General features: G+C 41.6%; 1 protein-coding gene across 13 annotated transcripts in view; it reads right to left on the reverse strand.

The window, feature by feature from the left end:
- Positions 1 to 4,081: 4,081 nt before the first annotated feature.
- The window catches only part of Lin54 (lin-54 DREAM MuvB core complex component), a 59,801-nt gene continuing 44,866 nt past the window's right edge, over positions 4,082 to 19,016 (reverse strand). For all 13 annotated transcript variants that reach the window (XM_021163112.1, XM_021163109.2, XM_029477515.1 and 10 more), the window contains 8 exons: positions 17,895 to 17,968; positions 17,401 to 17,598; positions 16,485 to 16,576; positions 15,753 to 15,824; positions 14,231 to 14,333; positions 13,945 to 14,082; positions 9,885 to 10,087; positions 4,082 to 6,333 (listed from right to left, as the gene is read on the reverse strand). In XM_021163112.1, the coding sequence (XP_021018771.1) occupies positions 6,132 to 6,333; positions 9,885 to 10,087; positions 13,945 to 14,082; positions 14,231 to 14,333; positions 15,753 to 15,824; positions 16,485 to 16,576; positions 17,401 to 17,598; positions 17,895 to 17,968 (1,082 nt within the window). In that variant the 3' untranslated portion in view covers positions 4,082 to 6,131. The remainder of the gene's footprint in view (positions 6,334 to 9,884; positions 10,088 to 13,944; positions 14,083 to 14,230; positions 14,334 to 15,752; positions 15,825 to 16,484; positions 16,577 to 17,400; positions 17,599 to 17,894; positions 17,969 to 19,016) is intronic.

Below are 19,016 nucleotides of genomic sequence, written 5' to 3' on the forward strand. Positions count from 1 at the left end.
AAAGGCTCTGTCAGGTTTTGTTTTATTTTGAAATGGGGCCACATGAGGTCTAGGCTGACCTTGAACTCCCCCCATGGCCAACAGTGCCTTGAGCTCCTGTCCTTCCGGATTCCATCCCAAATTCTGAGATTATAGGCTTCAGCTAGCTTCCCCCACACTCCCGGCTAAGGCATGGTCTTGGTATGCAGCCTGGCTAGCCCAGAGATATCTTTGTAGGTGAGATGATCCAGAACTCATGGCCATCATCCTGTGTCGCACCTTGTGCCTTTTGTTTTCTTACTGGCTAATGCTGGCAGTCTCTCATCAGCATGATTGCATCTCTCTCAATGTCTGCTCACTCTTTTTGCTTTGTTTTGTTTTGTTTCGAGACAGGGTTTCTCTGTGTAGCCTTTGGCTGTCCTGGAACTCACCCCATAGACCAGGCTAGCCTCGAACTCAGAAATCCACCTACCTCTGCCTCCTAAGTGCTGGGATTAAAGGCGGGTGCCACCACTGCCCGGCATGTTTTTTTTTTTTTTTCTTACAATTTAGTAGTTTAGGTTTTCCACTTAAGTCACCGTATTTTGTGCTTGTCAGTTTGACATGGCCAGAGTCATCTCGGAAGAAGGAATCTCAAATAAGATAACACATCCATCAGACATAGGCAAGTATCTGGGGCATTTTCTTGATTGCTGCTTGACCTGGGAGGGCTCAGCCCAGGCTCAGCCCACTACGGGTGGCATGGCCCCTGGGCAGGTGGTCCTGGGAAATATAAGAAAAGACAGCTGACCCCTGAGTATGGGGTGCTGCCAACGTCCTCTCACAGCCTGTTTCAGTTCCTACACAGTGACAGACTACTGTTACCTGGAAATGTTAGATGAAATAAACCGTTTCTTCCTTAAGTTGCTGTTCGTCAATGTTTTACAGCAGTCATGGAAAGCAAGCTCACAAAGTTACAACTCCCCTTTGGTTAACTTAGACGTAAAGAAGGGGTTGGCATACATGTAAAGCACAGGCATCCCAGCTCTGTGTGCTTCAGACTGCTTGCTTTCCACACTGACATTCATAAACACGCGAGTCTCTCTCCGCTCTGCTGTGTGTGTCCTATCCCTCTATGGGCCGCCATTTTGCCAACACCAGTCTTGACCGCTGTGGCTTTATATCAGGCTTGGAATCAGATATGAGTCTTCCAACTGCCTGCTTACACATCGTTTTTGGATACTGGTTTTTGTTTGTTTTTCCTCACCATCTACTTGTTGATATCTACATTAACTCCTGCAGGGAGTTCCACTCTAACTGTAAACGAATTTGAGAAGAAAAGGCATCACACTGAATTTTATAATATGAGGCATGGCATATCTTCTTTTCTAAATCTATATTTTGTAATTTTCAGCATATAGATTGTATGTGCATACACATATTTCATTTCTGATGCTATTATAAATGGTCATTTTAAAACTTCCATTTCTAAATGTTTATTGCTCGTGTAAAAATACAACTGACTCTTGCATACTTGCTAAGCTAGGCGACAGCTTTCATTCAATTCTTTGACTTTTCTGTACAGGCAATCTCATCATCTAAGCACAGGCTTCTCACTCATTTCTAGTCTGTGGGCCTGTCTCTCACCTTGCCTTATGAAATAAAAAAAAACCTCTACAAAGCAATGACTAGAAATGTCTTGTTCCCAGTCTCACAGAGAAAATACGAGTGTGGCTCACTGTGGCATTTTGTAAGCGCTATTTATCTGGTCAGTCTTAGTTTACTAAAAAGGTTTCTTTTTTATTATAAAATTTTTTTGAAATATAATTCACATTTCATAAGGCTCATTTTATAAAAAGTATGCAATTTAAAATTCTTCTATATTCACCAACACTTCCTGCAATGTTAAAGATGGGATGATCATTCATATTCATATATATATTGAATTTTACTGATTAAAATACTGGCTCATCTTCTTATTCCTGGTTTATATACTGTTGGTTTTCCTTTGCTTATTACAGAGTTTACAAAAGTCCCAGTGATCTGATACCTTTAAAATATTTAGTATTTAGCAGAAATTAAGAATGACTTAAATGGTGCCACAAAAAAATTTATTATTTAAGAAATACATAATCTGTTGTTAAAAGCCTTGGCCAGCATGGCACTGCACATCTTTAGTCTCAGAAGTTGCAGAGACAGAGGCACACAGAGGTCTGTGAGTTCAAGGCCAGCCTGGTCTACATAGATGAGCTGCCTGCAAGTGAACAAGGTCTACATAGTGAGGACCCAGTCTTACAAAACAAAACAAAACAAAACAAAACAAAACAAAAAAACAAATACCTCATATGGCTAGATCTTGAAGCCTACCTTGTAGGGTACACTGCCTACTTAGCATGTACAAGGACCTGAATTCAATCAGGGGTCTAAAAACCACTTAAAAAACAAGAAGCTGGAGAGATGGGTCATAGGTTTAGAGCACTGACTGAGTTCAGTTCCCAACACCCATGTGGTATCTCACAACCATCCACAATGGGATCTGACGTCTTCTTCTGATGTGCAGGCATACACGCAGTTGGAGCACGTGTACACATAAAATATATAGATAAATCTTAAAGGAGGACAGACACAAAGACAGAACCACACACAGCTGAGGGTGGGCAGACAGACAGCTCAGCAGTTCTGAGCTTGTGGAATACTTGAGATCTGGTCCCAGGACCTGGGTCAGAGCAGTTCAAAACCACCAGTAACCCCAGCGGCAGGGGACCTTGCAGCTCTGGGGTGAGGGGAGGTGACGTTCAGATCCATTCACATACTTCTCCCCACATCTCCTAGCCACAAGATTAAAAATAAATCTCTAAAAGCAAGCAAACAAACACCCCGGAACTACAACCCACAAGACACTGAGTATGGTGGCACCCATGTCATGGAATGGGAGGTAGAAGAGGGGAGCCGGAGTTCAAGCATCCTTCCTTCTGGCAACCCAAGCTGCATGAGCCAAGGCCTCAAAAATACCAAACCACACAAAAAAGGTGCCTGGCGCACATCTATAATTCCTCCTAGCACTATGGAAAACTGAGGCAGGAGGACTATCATGAATTTGAGGCCAGCCTAGGAAGACACTGTCCAGAAACTAGAAAAGAAAGAAAACCCAAATACACAAACAAAAACCTTACATCTGATCTATAGATTAAGTATTAAAGAAACTGTTACAAGAACTGGGAGGTGAGCTTAAGTATTTTATATAATAGGAATCAGCTTTATGACTGGGAGACAGAGCTCAACAGCACAATGCTTAACCAGCATTCATGAAGTCCTAGCCTCAGTTCCCGACAGAAGCGAAATAATTAAGAAGAGGAAGAAGAGGAGGAAGAAGAGGGGGAGGGGAGGAAGAAGAGAGGGAAGGGAGGAAGAGGAGGAAGTACTGCAATACAAAAGTCTAGTTGGTTCTGGGGCTTGGAGTGGATGGTTCAGAAACACTGTGTAAGGTGTTTACGACAGGGCTGTGGCCGCAGTGCAGGGACAGAGTGCTTCCTGGGCTACCCAAGGTCCCGAGTTCATCTGCACAACCCAAAACACATCAGAATGTTTAAGGGATCCATCTGCCCTGAGGTGGAGCTGAAGGTCGCAGGTAAGCTTCAATGACCCAATGAGACCTCCTTTCTAGTCAGTGTTACACGGCAAAAATGGAAACCTTTCTGAAGCTATTTTTACTCACATTTTACATAAGATTGCAGTTTCAGTTATGAAGTATCAAAAGACAGTGAGGCTATGACGGCCCACCCTCCTTCCTCACCCAGGGCTAAGCTCACGTGAGTACCTACAACACTACCCTTCCCTCTCACAGAGAAGACCCACAGGCTGCTTTGACCTCTTCAGAGCCACAAGAACTAAGAGTAGTCGCGAGTGCATCATGTAGCTAAAAGAAAGTAGAGGCATTTCTGCCTTAGCAGTGGAAAAGCAGACATATTCTCATTTCAATGCAATTCACATTAAGGAATTGGCAATGTCATCTTTAAAATTTTTTCAGAAGTCAAATGAACTTGAAAATCAGGTGACTTAAAAGGCTCCCTGCATGGCAAATGGTTAAAAGTGGTATTGTTAAACTAAAGAAAAAATGCAAAACTTTTTTTTTACAGAATAGTATAAATGTTTATTTTCTGTATGATTTATTCTTCTGCCCTGCTTTTACAATATAGAAAAGTGTACTTTTTGAATAGCTCTAGTAAATATAATCTTTCTACTTTAGGATGTAAATAGGGCTTAAAAATTATAGACCAAACCCTCCCCAAATAATCTTTTGAACTTGGTGATTTAATGTGGCTATTAACTTTGTTCAGCAATTTGATGCAAATGCCTAATACAAAAAGTTGTTCAGTTGGAACCACACAGAAGGAAAGGGGCTGATAGGTTAAAGGCTTCTTAAAAATCCAAACTCGTAGCTTTGATTGCACCTTCAAATTTTTACAAGCAAAACAATCTTAAGCAATGCCATCATACATAATCTACAATTATAATAAAAAATTCACAAACATTTTGTGCACACTTTATATAAATACACATCACAATGGTGCTATTAGAATTAACACATAATATATACAAAATGAACAAAGTTTAGGTTTAGACCAAAAACTTATTGCAGTCTTTTGAAAAATAACTTGATTAGATATTATTTTGTCCTCTTAGACTAATTTACATTTATACAAAGTATACTTAAACACTCTAGACCGAGGTGCTAAGGATGCCTGCATTATCTACATTTAAAGTTACTGCACTGTCATCTTATAAAACCATTTTCAATGGAGGATACTTAAATGAGTAACGGAATCCTCTTGGGGTTAATTTCTATTGTCTATATCTTTCATGTTCATATGAACATATATACATACTTACTACTTACAACGCTAGAGACCTTGTAGGAAGGGCAATAATCATATGCTAATAATTACCAAGGATTAAGGTACCTTACAAAATGTTTCAATCCCAACCTAGTTTTCTGCTTGTCATAAACTCAAGTCCTATCATAGTAGGCTCCCGAGTTCACACGGTTTCTAATTACTGAAGAATATAGAGGTTGTTTTTTGCGGGTCTAAGAGCACACATACTTCAGCTTACCAAATCACTGTTTTAAACAATGTTGTATTAAAACTTCTTTTATAAAAAGCTGGCTGCAGTTCTAGAAGCTGCTAGGAGGCGCGTTTATCTCAGTAAACCAGGTAGGAGTCACACACTGACTGAACTCAGTCCAGAGGTCTGCAGAGAAGTGTGTGCATAAAGCGCCACCATACATAACCTCCCAGCTCTGAGTCCTCACTTCTCCAGCGAGCCAGACTTCAGACTTGGTGCGTATGAGTTCTGTCATCATGACACAAAATGTTTACTATAATTCATTCTCACATTTTAGTAATTAGCCATAATCACTTTCACAATTATTGTAAAACATACCACACCTCCTTCAGAGAAAATGAAGACGCCCCAGACCATGTCAGCCATTCCTCATCAGAGACACAGCCTGTCCTCTGAAAACTACTGTCCCTTAATGTTTTGCTTTCTTTAAAGAAAGTATAATGTTTATATCTGAAAAGTGTGGTGGGGATTGTTTCCCCTTCTGATATTCCCAAAGAGACCACAGACAGCATTCCAGAATCCACTCTAAAAATCTGATTTTTTTTTTTTAAAGGATGGTGTTTTTCTAAACAAAACTAAATAAAACTAAATATGTTTCATTTAGAATCTGGTTATGTGGACATTCTACCTGTGAATATTCGGGCTCTGTAGCCAAAGAATGGGTAATACCCATGCTACTTTGGCCTTTTCTACTGAACAAAGTCATACAACACCATACATTATAAATGATATCACTATAATTTATGAATGTTCTTTGTCAATAGAATCAGGACAGAACATCTAATTCTTAAGAAACCCAAGCAAATTAAAAAATATATATAATACATAAAAGAAAAATTTTTAAAGAAAAAAAAATTTAGAAGGGGCATAGGCAGAATTAACTAAGATTTTAAATGTACTAATTTCTTCTCTTTCAATATTATTGTTTCAGATCTCTTAAAACAAAGGCTGAATTAAAATACAGTAATTGTTAAGCTATCTTCTAGAATATCAAGTGTCCCGGCACCTTAAATTTTCTGTACAGTTCCATTCAGTCTTTTGTGCAAGAGTTAGCAGTGCATGGCACAGGGGTCACTTTTGGCTTTTCCTGCAGAGTTGATGACGCTCATCAAACATCGTCCAAATTCCTCAAGTATCATCCGCTCTGCTGCCGCCTTTGATTTCCCCTTCTTGTCTGCCTGCTCTGCCTGAGCAAGAAGGCAATTACACGTGGCTTCAGCTACTTCTTTAGTTACAAACGTAAATGGCAATCTGCAATGAGTTTCAAGAGAGAAACACAGATGATCACGGTTGACCTGGGAACTCTATTGGTCCTGTATGCTGCACCAGCCTAGAGGAATCAGCTCTGAGAGAGCCTAAGACTCGGAGAGTTTGGTCTCAGGGAGCAAATCTAAAAACAATTACCAGGAAAAACCTTTAACATAAATGACTTACTTCCCAGTCAATGTTATCCAGCTAAATAAAAGATGTGATTGCCTAGGTACTGGGTGTTTCTGCCACTTAAACCTCCCACTTAAATTAAATCTCTCCTGTTCCAGGAGCACTGTCCTGGTTTGACGACTCATTTCTGACACAGAGGCATTTTAGTAAACACTACATATGATGTAAAAAGAACAAACAAAAGCTATGTGGGTGGCACTCAGAAGGCAGAGGCAGGAGGAGCTCTGTGTGGGGCCAGTCTGATGTACAAAGTGAGTTCCAGGAGAGCCAGTGCTATGTATAGGACCCTGCCTCAAACAGCAAAACAAAAGAAAAAGAGCACACCAAAGCCCTGTTCCACCACCAGACACACAACAAAACAGACTCCTCTGAGAAGCTGCTACAGTGTAGCCAAGTAGTTTCAAAGCCTGAGAGAACTTAGCTCAGGTAACTAACAATCTAAGGACTGACAACATCCTGTAGCAGTCCTAGCAGATCATTGACACTCCATCAAGTCAGAAATTAAGGCCCAAGAGTAACTGAACCTCAGCCTGTCACACACGTGTAACTGGAATAGTGAACTTTTAAAAAAGCACTTTAGAAAATATTACTATAAACTTGGGGGGGATTGAAATGTTTTACTGTAAGAATATTATATAATTTATCTTATTAGTGATAATAAAATATTAGTAATAATAGTAAATAGCAAAACAGTAAAAATTGTAAAATAATAGTAATAATAACAAAAATGCTCATATTATTAAAAAATGGGAAGGAGAGGGAAAAAAAAAAAGACACCCACAAATTTAGGTGAGCATGCTGGCATCACCCTACTGTTTTTGTCTTTCTCTTAGTATATTTGTGTGTGTGTGTGTGTGTGTGTGTGTGTGTGTGTGTGTGAGAGAGAGAGAGAGAGAGAGAGAGACTGTAAACATATGCGTGTACGTGTGGGTACAAGTGGAGGAGACAACTTTGGATGGTACTCGTTGGGCGCAGTCTACCTTGTCTTTTGAAGAAGGGCTCAGCTGCAGCTGACCTGAGATTCACCTAGGAGGTTACGCAGTCAGCCCCTGGGATTCGCCTGTCTCAAGCTCACACGCAGCCTTCTAACGTGTGTTCTGGTGATCAATCAGCTCCATCTTGCCCAGCTGTATACAATTTCTCAAAAAGCATAGCTTTAATTACAGTGTGCACTTACATTTTGTGTGTGTGTGTGTGTGTGTGTGTGTGTCTGTGTCTGTGTCTGTGTGTCTGTGTGTCTGGGGCTGAGGTAGAAGAGCTACGGGGCTGGAGAGATGGTTAAGAGCACTGACTGCTCTTCCAAAGGTCCTGAGTTCAATTCCCAGCAACCACATGGTGGTTCACAACCATCTGTAATAAGATCTGATGCCCTCTTCTGGTGCATCTGAAGACAGCTACAGTGTACTTAGATATAATAATAAATAAATAAATAAATCTTAAAAAAAAAAAAAAAAAAAGAAGAAGAAGAAGAGCTACAAATACAAAGCCAGACTGAGCCACAAAGTAAGATCCTATCTGTAACAATAAAAAGGACAGAAAGCAACCGTAATAAGCCAAGCATTGTGAACCACAAAGCCCCTCCTGTTACAAACAGTGCACCTTCCTCACTTAAGCGCTTCAGGGATGAGCAGCTCCCCTCCCAGATGATGGGGTTCTTCACTGTGGGGACCTCAGCCATAACATTATTCTTGTTGCTATTTCATAGCTATAATGTCTGTACTGCTACGAGTCATAATAATAATAATAATAATAATAATAATAAGTATCTCATCTGCAGGATCGTCTTAGGTGAGCCCTACGAAATGGTCATTTGATCCCCACACAGGGTGAAACCCCCAGGTTGAGCAAGAACCACTGTAAATATATCATTTACAAGGTTTGTTCTCTTGATAACTTCTGAAATTCACCTCTAATACACTGCCTAAAATGAATCCAATTCCAAATTACTATGTAACAGCAGACCTTAAGAAACACTGGCAACAGACATACTTTCTGTAGGATTTCTGAGATACCGGATAGCTGAGTCCAGAGACAGAGCACTTTCCCACAGACTAAGAGGGAACTCAAGACAGGAAGCACAGGCCTGCCTAGTTTTGTCCTTTTCCTAGTATTGATTTTAAACATTTTGGTATATATTCTTTCCAGTTAACTGTGTGTTTATACACTTTACATATAATACCTTTATTTTTATTTAATTAATTTTGTCATAGTTAATAAATTTAATTAATTAATTTATTGGGTTTTTTTTGACACAGTATTTCTCTGTATATCCCTAACAGCCCTGGAACTTGCTTTGTAGACCAAGCTGTCCTCAACTCAGGAACCCAATGTCTCTCTGCCTCCCGAGTGCTGAGATTAAAGGTCTGAGCCACCATAATAAGCTGTTTTTTTATTCTGTTTTGTTTTGAGATGGAGTCATGCTCTAGTGCACAGGCTGCCTGGACCTCCAAATGACTGCTGCTTCAGCTCCTGAGCAGCTATCGGCAGCTCCAGTGAATGCTGCTTGCCTTAGGTCAGGCCTCTCCTCCAGAGCTCGCTCGACAGACAGGAGAAGCACAACTATGAGACTCCCATAGTGCAGTGTGATGGGAGACCAGTGATAGGGCGGGAGAAGTGTTCTGAGAACACAGCCAGGCCAAGGAAATGAGCAGACACTGAGGGAAGTACACAGCCCTGGCTTTCTTAAGAGTGTGTCAATCTGCAGACTCACGGCAGTTTAGTGGAGAGCAATCCAGCTATATCACCCACAGCAGACTAAAGCATGTCTGTGCATGCAGGACCAGCACAGAATCTGACAGTGTTGGGTTTCCTATTGCTCTTCAAGTTACTTAAACAGTAAGTGAGATGGTTTGGTTTGTTTTTTTGGTTTTTTTTTTTGGTTTTTTTTTTTTTGGTTTTCTGAGACAGGGTTTCTCTGTGTAGCCCTGGCTGTCCTGGAACTCACTCAGTAGACCAGGCTGGCCTTGAACTCATAAATTCGCTGCCTCTGCCTCTCAAGTGCTGGGATTAAAGGTGTGTGCACCATGCCTGGCTTTTTTTTTAAGGTTTAGTTTTTATTTATTATATGTAAGTACACTGTAGCTGTCTTCAGACACTCCAGACGAGGGCATCAGATCTCATTACAGATGGTTGTGAGCCACCATGTGGTTGCTGGGAATTGAACTAAGGACTCTGGAAGATCAGTCAGTGCTCTTAACCACCGAGCCATCTCTCCAGCCCCAGTAAGTGAGATGGAAGGAAATGGAAGATTCAGGCTGGCAACAGCTTAGAGAGCGGAATTAACTCTGTCACCCTAGAAAGAACCCTTACAAGGGCCGTGTGAGCATCAGCTAGGGAGAGGTTACCGGGTGACGCTGACTTACTTTCCTCCTGCACTGTTGAGAGCTGGGGTTGGCCTTGTAAGCAGGTCTGAGATCTGAGAGGACAGCTTGGTCTTCGCTGCTGTCTGCTGCTGGACCCTTACTTCAGCCGCATCTGCTAAGTGCATCAATGTCTTCCGTTCTGGGCTTTCTTCAAAATTCTTACAGCCGATGCATTTGCATATGGAAGAACACATTATTTTTGCCTGAAAGATTTACAAAAGGAAAGTTTCCAAATCAAAAGCAGAAAATACCACTGTAAGTAGATTCCTCAACAGAAAAATAATAGCATTAGCTTGTCAACAGGTATCTTAGATGAAGCAGTTTCTGCTCACAATGGCTATGCCTGTGGGTAAATCAAGGATTAAACTGAGAACAGTGCTTCACCTCAGGCCTTCCCAATCTCTCCCACTGATGACATATTCTCACCCATGCAGGACTAACATTTTTCTTCCGAATGAATATAAGACATAAAAATATTTTTAAAAAGTCACTAAGATTCCACTCAATGAAATCACCATTAACATGACTGTGACCTCTCACATATACAAACTCATAATTGCACATTTAAAAGTTTTCATAGCTGTGCTTGGTACAGACAAGGCAGAAAGACTGTGAGACCTTACTTATCTCATCAGAACAAAGAGAAAGGAGATCTCAGGCACTCTAGTGTCCTCCTTCACTGAACCAGTTTCCCAAGCCCTTCAGTAACTCATCCATAAACCAGTGTGCTCGCCTATGTAAAAACATAAAGTATGCTTACATGAAAGCACAGACTGAAGCTAGGGCTGATGGCCCACATCTATAATCCTAGCACCTGAAAAATGGAAGCAGGATGGTCCCTAGTTCAAGGCCATCCTAAGCTATAGAGTGAATTCAAGGCCAGCCTAGGCTACTTGAGACCCTGCTGCAAAATAATACACACATACAGAACAAAAAAATAATCTTGAAAACCCAGACTTTGGGTACACGCAGCAAGTAATGAATACAGAACTCTCCCTTTTAGCTTGTTTTACAAAATGGCCCTCCTACTTCAGTGTGCCCTCGCCCCACACTTCATGAAACTCCTTCTCCAGCTACCACAGCAGGATCCCTGGTATCAGGGGCCACAGTTTTGGCTCATTCATTTACCTAATAATGGGTGTGCATGTTGTTTATAGTTCATGGGAAACAAAAGCAATTCATAATGTTTTTTTGTAAAGAGAAATGTCTAAATACAGCTTCTATTTCTCTGAAGTAGACTTCTTTTGAAGAGACTTCATTAAGTGTTATGGTTAGGTTGCTTTTGCAGACTAACACCTCTCCCTCAGTAACAATGTGCACACTAAGGCTTCCCTAGGTTACCAACAAAAAAAGAGAGGGCACTATACTCTTTTATTATTTCCCAAAACAATATAATGGTTGTTTTTGAGATGATAGAGAGCTCTCTATATAGCTCTGGATGTCCTGGAATTGACTATGTAAACCAGGCTATTCTTGAATTCACAGAGATCTACCAGGCTCTGCTTCCTGTGTGCTGGGTTTAAGGCTCGCACCACAGTGCCGAACTTCAGTGTAATGGGGAAGACTATAAAAGGCAAAGCACACTGTTTTCACACTTAACTCCTGGACAATTTAACTATTGCTTTTGAGCTGCATTTTCTTCGATAAGTCCATGTCTAGTTAACTAAATAAAGAAAGCTCTGTCCTTTCTATAGAATCTAGCAAGTTAATCCTCTTGAATGCTGGAATGGCAGATATGGACACTGCTAGATCTTTCTTCCTCACGTGTGTGCCTGATGTCTGTAGAGGCCATAGGGACCTGGAGTTCCATATAATTATAAAGTGATTATGTGGGTACTAAGAACCAAATTCAGTAAGTGCTCTTAACTGCTGAGCCATCTCTCCAGCCTACTTGTAAATTCTTTTTCAAGTTTTGGCCTTTGTTCTTCTGTTTGGTTTCCATACACAGGTCTCACCATGTACCTCTGGCTGGCCTGGAAGTTATGTAAAGCAGGCTGGTGTTGAACTTCTACAAAGTCACCTGCCACTACTGCCTAAATTCTGGGATTAAAGACGAGCCAGCACATCTGCCCTCCCCGTCTTTATTCTTTAAGATAGGGTCTGTCTATGTACCAATGGCTGGTCTACAACTCAATATCAGATCAGGTTAGCTTGAGAGCTGTGATTAAAACTACGTGCCACCGTGACCACCCAGCACCCTTTTTGTTAAGACAAGATCTCAGTAGGTATTCAAAGCCAGCCTTAAGCTCACAGTGATCAGCCGGGCTGTGGTGGCACACGCTTTTAATCCCAGCACTCGGGAGGCAGAGGCAGGTGGATTTCTGAGTTCGAGGCCAGCCTGGCCTACAGAGTGAGTTCCAGGACAGCCAGGACTACACAGAGAAATCCTGTCTCAAAAAACCAAAAACAAAAAACAAAACAAAAACAAAAATAAACAAACTCACAGTGATCCTCCTGCCTCACTGTCCTGAGTGCTGATTACAAAATGATTACAAGTTTCCAATGCCACACTTGGCTCTTCTTTTAGGGGTTTTTCTTGTTGTTATATCTGTTTGGTTTGGGGGGTTAGATAGACCATCATATATCTCAGGCTGGCCTTGACCTCATTACACAACACAAGACGACTTTGAATTCCAGATCCACCTGCCTCTAAGTATTGGGATTATAGGTATGTACCCATCGTGCTAGGGACCTGGGCTACGTACGTCCTTAGATTCCCAAAAGACTACTTCTCAAGTACCTAATGATGAAGAGGAAACCCTGACCTTTCAGAGAGGGGACATATTAATAGTGGAAATTTTTGTCTGCCTGTTTGTTTTCAGTACTTTTCTTCTCATTAAGTGTTGTGTATGTCCCTGTGCATGCCATGCCTGTGAAGGAAGCCAGGAGTCAGATTCCCTAGAGCTAGACTAACAGGTAGTTACGAGCTGCCTGTCAGGAGAACAAACCTGAGTCCTTTGGAAGAACAGTAAACATTCTTCTTGTTTTGTTGTTTTGTACCAAAAAAGCATTTCACTGGTCTTGTAGGAGGGGGTGTGGACTTGTTGGAGGAAATGTATAACTGTAAGAGTGGTCTTTGAGGTCCTATGCTTAAACTCCACCCAAGGCACAAGAGACCTTCTTCCCGGCTGCCTTGCATCAAGATGTAAAACTCTTGGCTCCTCCAGCACCAAGTCTGCCTGGATGCTGCCATGCCTGCCACCATGATGATAATGGACTAAACCTCTGAAACTGTAAGTCAGCACCAATTAAATGGTGTCCATTATAAGAGTTGCCTTGGTTATGGTGTCTCTTCACAGCAATAAAACCCTAACTAAGAAAAGCTTTCTGTCAAAATAGGATATGGGAGGAGTTTCCCTCTGAAAATGACATTTGAAAGAATATAGAAGAACTAACTATAGGAATGACTCAATCCAAAAGTTTACTATCAGGCACAGGCAGATTGTTACATTTAAGCTTTGAAAATAAAAAATGACAGTTTGAGACACTGTCTGAAGTAAGAAGCTGTAGTTGTACATATGACCTCTGAGGACAGAGCAGCAAACACACTGTCCAGGAGTCAGCCCACTCAGGAGTGAAGCCGCTGGCTGCAGGAACAGAAGCAGTGAGTGAGGAATGAGGGATTCCATGAGCTCAGAGCAGTAACTCATCTGCAGCAGCCCATGTGCTTCCTCCTGCAGATCAGTGCTAAGGGAGACAGCCTTTATGCAGGGCTACCTCAGCATAGAGGCTATTTGATGTCCATAAATATCTAAGCAGCCCACGGGACAAGGTGGACAGTGCTGCGCTATGGCTGAGAACTCTGGTGAGGTTACTATGTGGCTCTGCTAATATGTTACGTGAAAAACTAGCACACTGGCGCTCTGATTTACACGCTCTCAAGGAAAGGCCTTTAAGTTATAATCTTGTATCTCAGCTGATGAAACCAATTCCATCTGAATGATGAGCCCTGCTTAGAAGGACCCAGGCCTTCTTCAAAGAGCTAACTACACTAACTGCTTATTTTCAAATGTAACAGCACAGTGATTTGCCAATTTCAAATCACTTCAACAGTACTTACCTCATAGCACTCACAGTAGTTTTTAAGACACCCCGAGCGTTTGCAGTTACAGCCTTTGCTGTGCCGCCGATCTGACTCCCCCTCTTTTCCTTTGCCTATCTTTGGCTTGAAGGCTTCGGGATTTCTATCCAGGCATGCCTTTGGAACAGACCAAACACCAACTGAGGTTAAATTTGGAGTCAACTTAAATACCTCACAGGTAAAGAATTAGAATTTCTCGTTATAAAGCAATGACTTCTTTAACAATGGGTAAGAGGAATGTTTGTCAGTCACTTGCAATAATCACCTTGATTGCCTTTTGTCTCTCATTCTCATGCTCTAAATTGTTGTAACAATTGGTACAGTTGCAGTTGTTGCAGAATTCACCATTTGCAAAGCAATCACAGTATCTGAAGATAAAATCAGAATAAAATTAAAACATTTTAAAATAAAATTAGCAGTTAGCAGGTTACAACTGAGGTACATCAGAATGTACTCAGACACTTAGATACAGAGTAACAACCCCACAACAGATTGTCAGCCATAGATGAGAGCCACCAACTCCTGCAATTTCATCCTAAAAAACAACAAATCTTTCCAACGAACAGATGCCTTTCAGTGAGTTATTTCAAAGTCCTAGGGGGAAGGAGCTGGGCCTTATTCTTACAAGGGACCCACAGACACTGGAACCATGCTGCTTGGTTCCAAATCCCCAACAGGACCAGGACTGTCCATGTACTTTCCTAAGAAAATTATTCATCCAGTAAACTTATTTATTTATTTATTTATTTTTATTTTTTTTTTTTTTTGGTTTTTCGAGACAGGGTTTCTCTGTGTAGCCCTGGCTGTCCTGGAGCTCACTTTGTAGACCAGGCTGGCCTCGAACTCAGAAATCCGCCTGCCTCTGCCTCCCGAGTGCTGGGATTAAAGGCGTGCGCCACCACGCCCGGCAACTTATTTATTTTTAATTTGCTTATTTTCTGTGTATGGGTGTTTTGCCTGCATGTATGTATGTGTACCACTTGCATGCCTGGTGCCCCTGGAGGGCAGAAGAGGGCATCAGATGCGCTAAGATTGAAGTTAGATGGTTTTGAGCAACCACTTGGGTGTTAGGAACCCTTTTCCTCTGTAAGACCAACAAGTGCTTTTCACCACTGAGTCAACTCTCTGGCCCTCGTCTAATGACTCGTGAAACTGCAAGCATCCCAGCCTCAGGAGAACCACATATAAGGCCATAAACAAGATCAAACTAGTAATATTGAGACATAACCCAGGTCTCATCTTGCTGGGTCCCTAGGCCCTGCTGGTATATGGAAGGCTCTAAAATTACGTCCTTCTGTTTGTGTTTGTTGTAGTTTTTCCAGACAGAGTGTTAACCGCAGGCTGTCCTGGACTCACATCACAGACAGTTGAGAATGACCTGGAACTCCTGTCACTCCTCCTGCCCCAGGCTCCTCAGAGCTGGGACCACAGGCAATGGGCCACCATGCCCAGAGTATTATCTTCTGAATCAATAAAAGGCTAGTGTTTATGCTACAACATATGTTCAACCATTTACATGTAGATTTATTTTAATTATTTAGACTTCATTAAATGTATCTGTTAGGAATTCTCAGCGCTAGCATCTATCTACCTCCAGGGGGCCCCCCATGGTTCAGGCAACCTCCAGGGCCCGCCACGGTTCAGGCAACCTCCAGCTCACTGTGGAGCAGAGCATCCTCTGGACTCTATTTTCAAGTGTGACAACCACTGGGCTTGTACTTCCATGCCCAACTAGCTTCATCTAATTGTAAGAGCATCAAATAAGCAGACAGTAATAAACTACTTACAATTTCAAACAAAGTGATTTTGTACAGTTACAGGGTTTTCTGGGCCGACTGGTAGACTCTGATGGAATTATGCTGTTCAGACACACATACACACACACACAAAAAAAAAAATCAATTAGTTACTTAAAACTAGAAAAACAACCTCCAATCTATAAATTCTGCCTAACATAAAACATTAATAGATGCTTCCACTTCTAGCAAAACTTTATTAGAATGTCTCCTTTACATTTTAAAAAATATTATCAGCAATTGCTAAAAATACATCACACATCCTCTTCTCTCTGAGAGAACCGAAGCTGAAAAGCTATAAAAGCTCCTGGGGTTTCATCATGAAGGGAGAAATAAGGAGGAGGAGGTGCGCGAAGAACGGGCAGTGGGACCAAATGGGCTGGTTAACTCAGCACGGGTCACAGGCCAACAGAGCAAAGGCAGCCAAAAGCTGCCAAACAATGACACGGAGCCAACACTCAGCACGTGAAGAACAGCACTAAACATCGTTTTACAAACATTCACAGAGAGTGGAGAAACACAGAAAAGCTGGCAAAGGACAGGAGGGAATCCATTGCTGATGGTCTCTAAACTTGTCCATTTCAACTATCTCAAAATAGAGTGCTTTAGACAAATACAGAGCTTTAAAGGGAAAAACCAATGGAATAGATTTCAAATAAATCTACTTAATGCTGCACTTAAACTGACTTAATAATTCAATTTACATATTTTCAAAATACTCACCCATTGAATGGAAGCCTTGCCTGTGTCTGGATGCCAGATGTTCCAGTAAAATTAGAGTTGCTCGCTATAGACACATACGAAGACTGCTGTAACTATTAGCAAAAAAGTAAGTTCATATTTGCGAAATCGATAGCACTCTCAGACATAACAATGTATAAGAAGCATGACTACCCAAAGATAAAAGGCAATGGGGAATTTCATATAAACCCGATGGCGCGTTTTTAAAGACCTCAACCAACACTAGTGAAATAGCATGAATGTCTAACAGCATTGAATGGTACAGATATAAAAAGACTACCTCACAAAGGACAATGTCAGGGTTATAGGAAATTCTAGGTGAACATCCCCCAATACCACAATAACATCTCTTAAGTGAGAAATGCACTGGGCCCACACACAGCTCCTATCCACTCTGCACTGCTGTGTGAGCTCAGGAAGCATTGCTGAGAGCCGTGGTTCTCGCTCACCCTTCCAGCCTTCAAGGCAGAGGCATGGTCAGCTCCATGCCGCCCTATACTAAACTGTCTCAAAAAGTCCTCAAGAAATGTACCTTACAAACTACTTTCCAGCACAAGCCAGCAGCATCATATCTGTGTGTGCAGATGAATGTTAGTGTGGGCACAATCTTTCCTAAAATCACCGGGATTCTGATTTTTAATGTCAACTTTGTAAAATGCTTATCTATAGTCTTGCCCTATCAGCAAACTATTCCAAACTACCCAACTTGTAAATCTTATTTCTGCTACATAGCTCTAAATTCTAAACAAAAATAAATTCAGATGTCCAATTAATATAACATTTTAGAAAGAGCCATTTTAATACAGAGCTGATGTTGACACTGCACTTAGAACGTGGTAGAGTTAGACACCCTAAGGGCAAACAGCAGCTCCAAAGCATAGGCCTTCACCGCACGTACCTGAGTAACATACTGAGCTGGAAGCACTGCATAGCCCACATTGCCTGTTCCTGGAGCTGGTGCCAGCACAGTGCCTGGTGGCAGGTTAGTGAGGTTGGGCTGGATCTGAGGCAGTGGTGTGGCAGGCATGATGAGCCGCTGCTGGGGCTGGCTGGTAGTTACAATTTGTGAAGTTGAATTGATTGGTTTTGGAACAACCTTAAAAAAAGAAAAAGAAAATTTGTGACTAAATAATACAAACCATTAATTTTATGGGAGCTTAATCCAGTATACAAATTATTTTCTAGCTTTTCAAAACAGTGTTTCTCTATATGGCCTTGGCTGTCCTGAAACTGGCTCTGTAGACCAGGCTGGCCAAGTCTGACTCAGAGATCTGCCTGTCTCTGCTTCCCAAGTGCTGGGATTAAATGAATGTGTCACCATGCCCAGCTTCTTATAACTAAAAAGTAAATTGCCCTTTGGGGAAAAAAATGGAGAAGCTACACAATACTCACTTGCTTAACGGCCTGAGCTTGGACAAATGGAACTGACATCCGTACAGGGGTGGTATTAACAACCACTGGTTTTGCTTTAAAAAAAAATAAATAAAAATATTTACAAAAAACAGTACTGAAAACACTTAAGAATCCTTATCCTTCAAGCTATGCTTAGGAACCAGCTTAGAGCATCCCACCTGATTCTCACTTTGTGCATCTTTAATCAAAGATAGTTAGTTACCTTTCTTGAGAGGCAGAGGCAGATCCATGGATCTCTGTGAGTTGGGAGGCCAGCCTGACTTACATAATGAGTTCCAGGCCTGCCCAGGCTACAATAAAAACCAAACCAAAACAACAACAACAATAAAAAACAACAACAACAGCAGAGGTAAGTTACCTGTCACAGTTGTTTATTCCCCCCAGGAAATATGAATCTGAGGTGAGTAATCCCCCAGGGGAGGGACTATGTGCAGGTTCAAAGCTTCCCACTGAAATCCCTCAACCTGCGCTTAGAGCCGTATACAATACCGAAAACAAATGCATTACATTTACAAGTTCAGCTAAGCACACCATTCTGTGCTACTACCTTTAAATTCTGTGTTTTTCTTTACACTAGAAAAAAGATCATGCTGGCACAACTAGGTATTTAAAAAAGACAACATGGCAAAAAGGCTAAGAGTCTGAGTTCTTGAGCTGGGAAGATGGCTCACTCAGCAAGTGCACAGAATTCAATCCCTGAAATTTATGTGGTTGATGAAAAGAACCAACTCCCACAACTCTGACACACACACATGTGAACACACCATACATGCACACACAGACGTGCATGTGCACACATGTGCACATACATAACACCCATGAACTTACACATACATGAGCAGTCACTATAGACATGTGCACACACATGCATATACACATGCACATATGAGCATATATGCACATGAACACATACTCACATGAATGCACACACTTACTAATAATGAAAAAGTAAGGGCTGGTGAGATGGCTCAGTGGGTAAGAGCACCCGACTGCTCTTCCGAAGGTCAGGAGTTCAAATCCCAGCAACCACATGGTGGCTCACAACCATCCACAAGGAGATCTGACTCCCTCTTCTGGAGTGTCTGAAGACAGCTACAGTGT

Source organism: Mus caroli, chromosome 5, assembly GCF_900094665.2.
Source record: "Mus caroli chromosome 5, CAROLI_EIJ_v1.1, whole genome shotgun sequence".
NCBI classification, from domain to species: domain Eukaryota; kingdom Metazoa; phylum Chordata; class Mammalia; order Rodentia; family Muridae; genus Mus; species Mus caroli.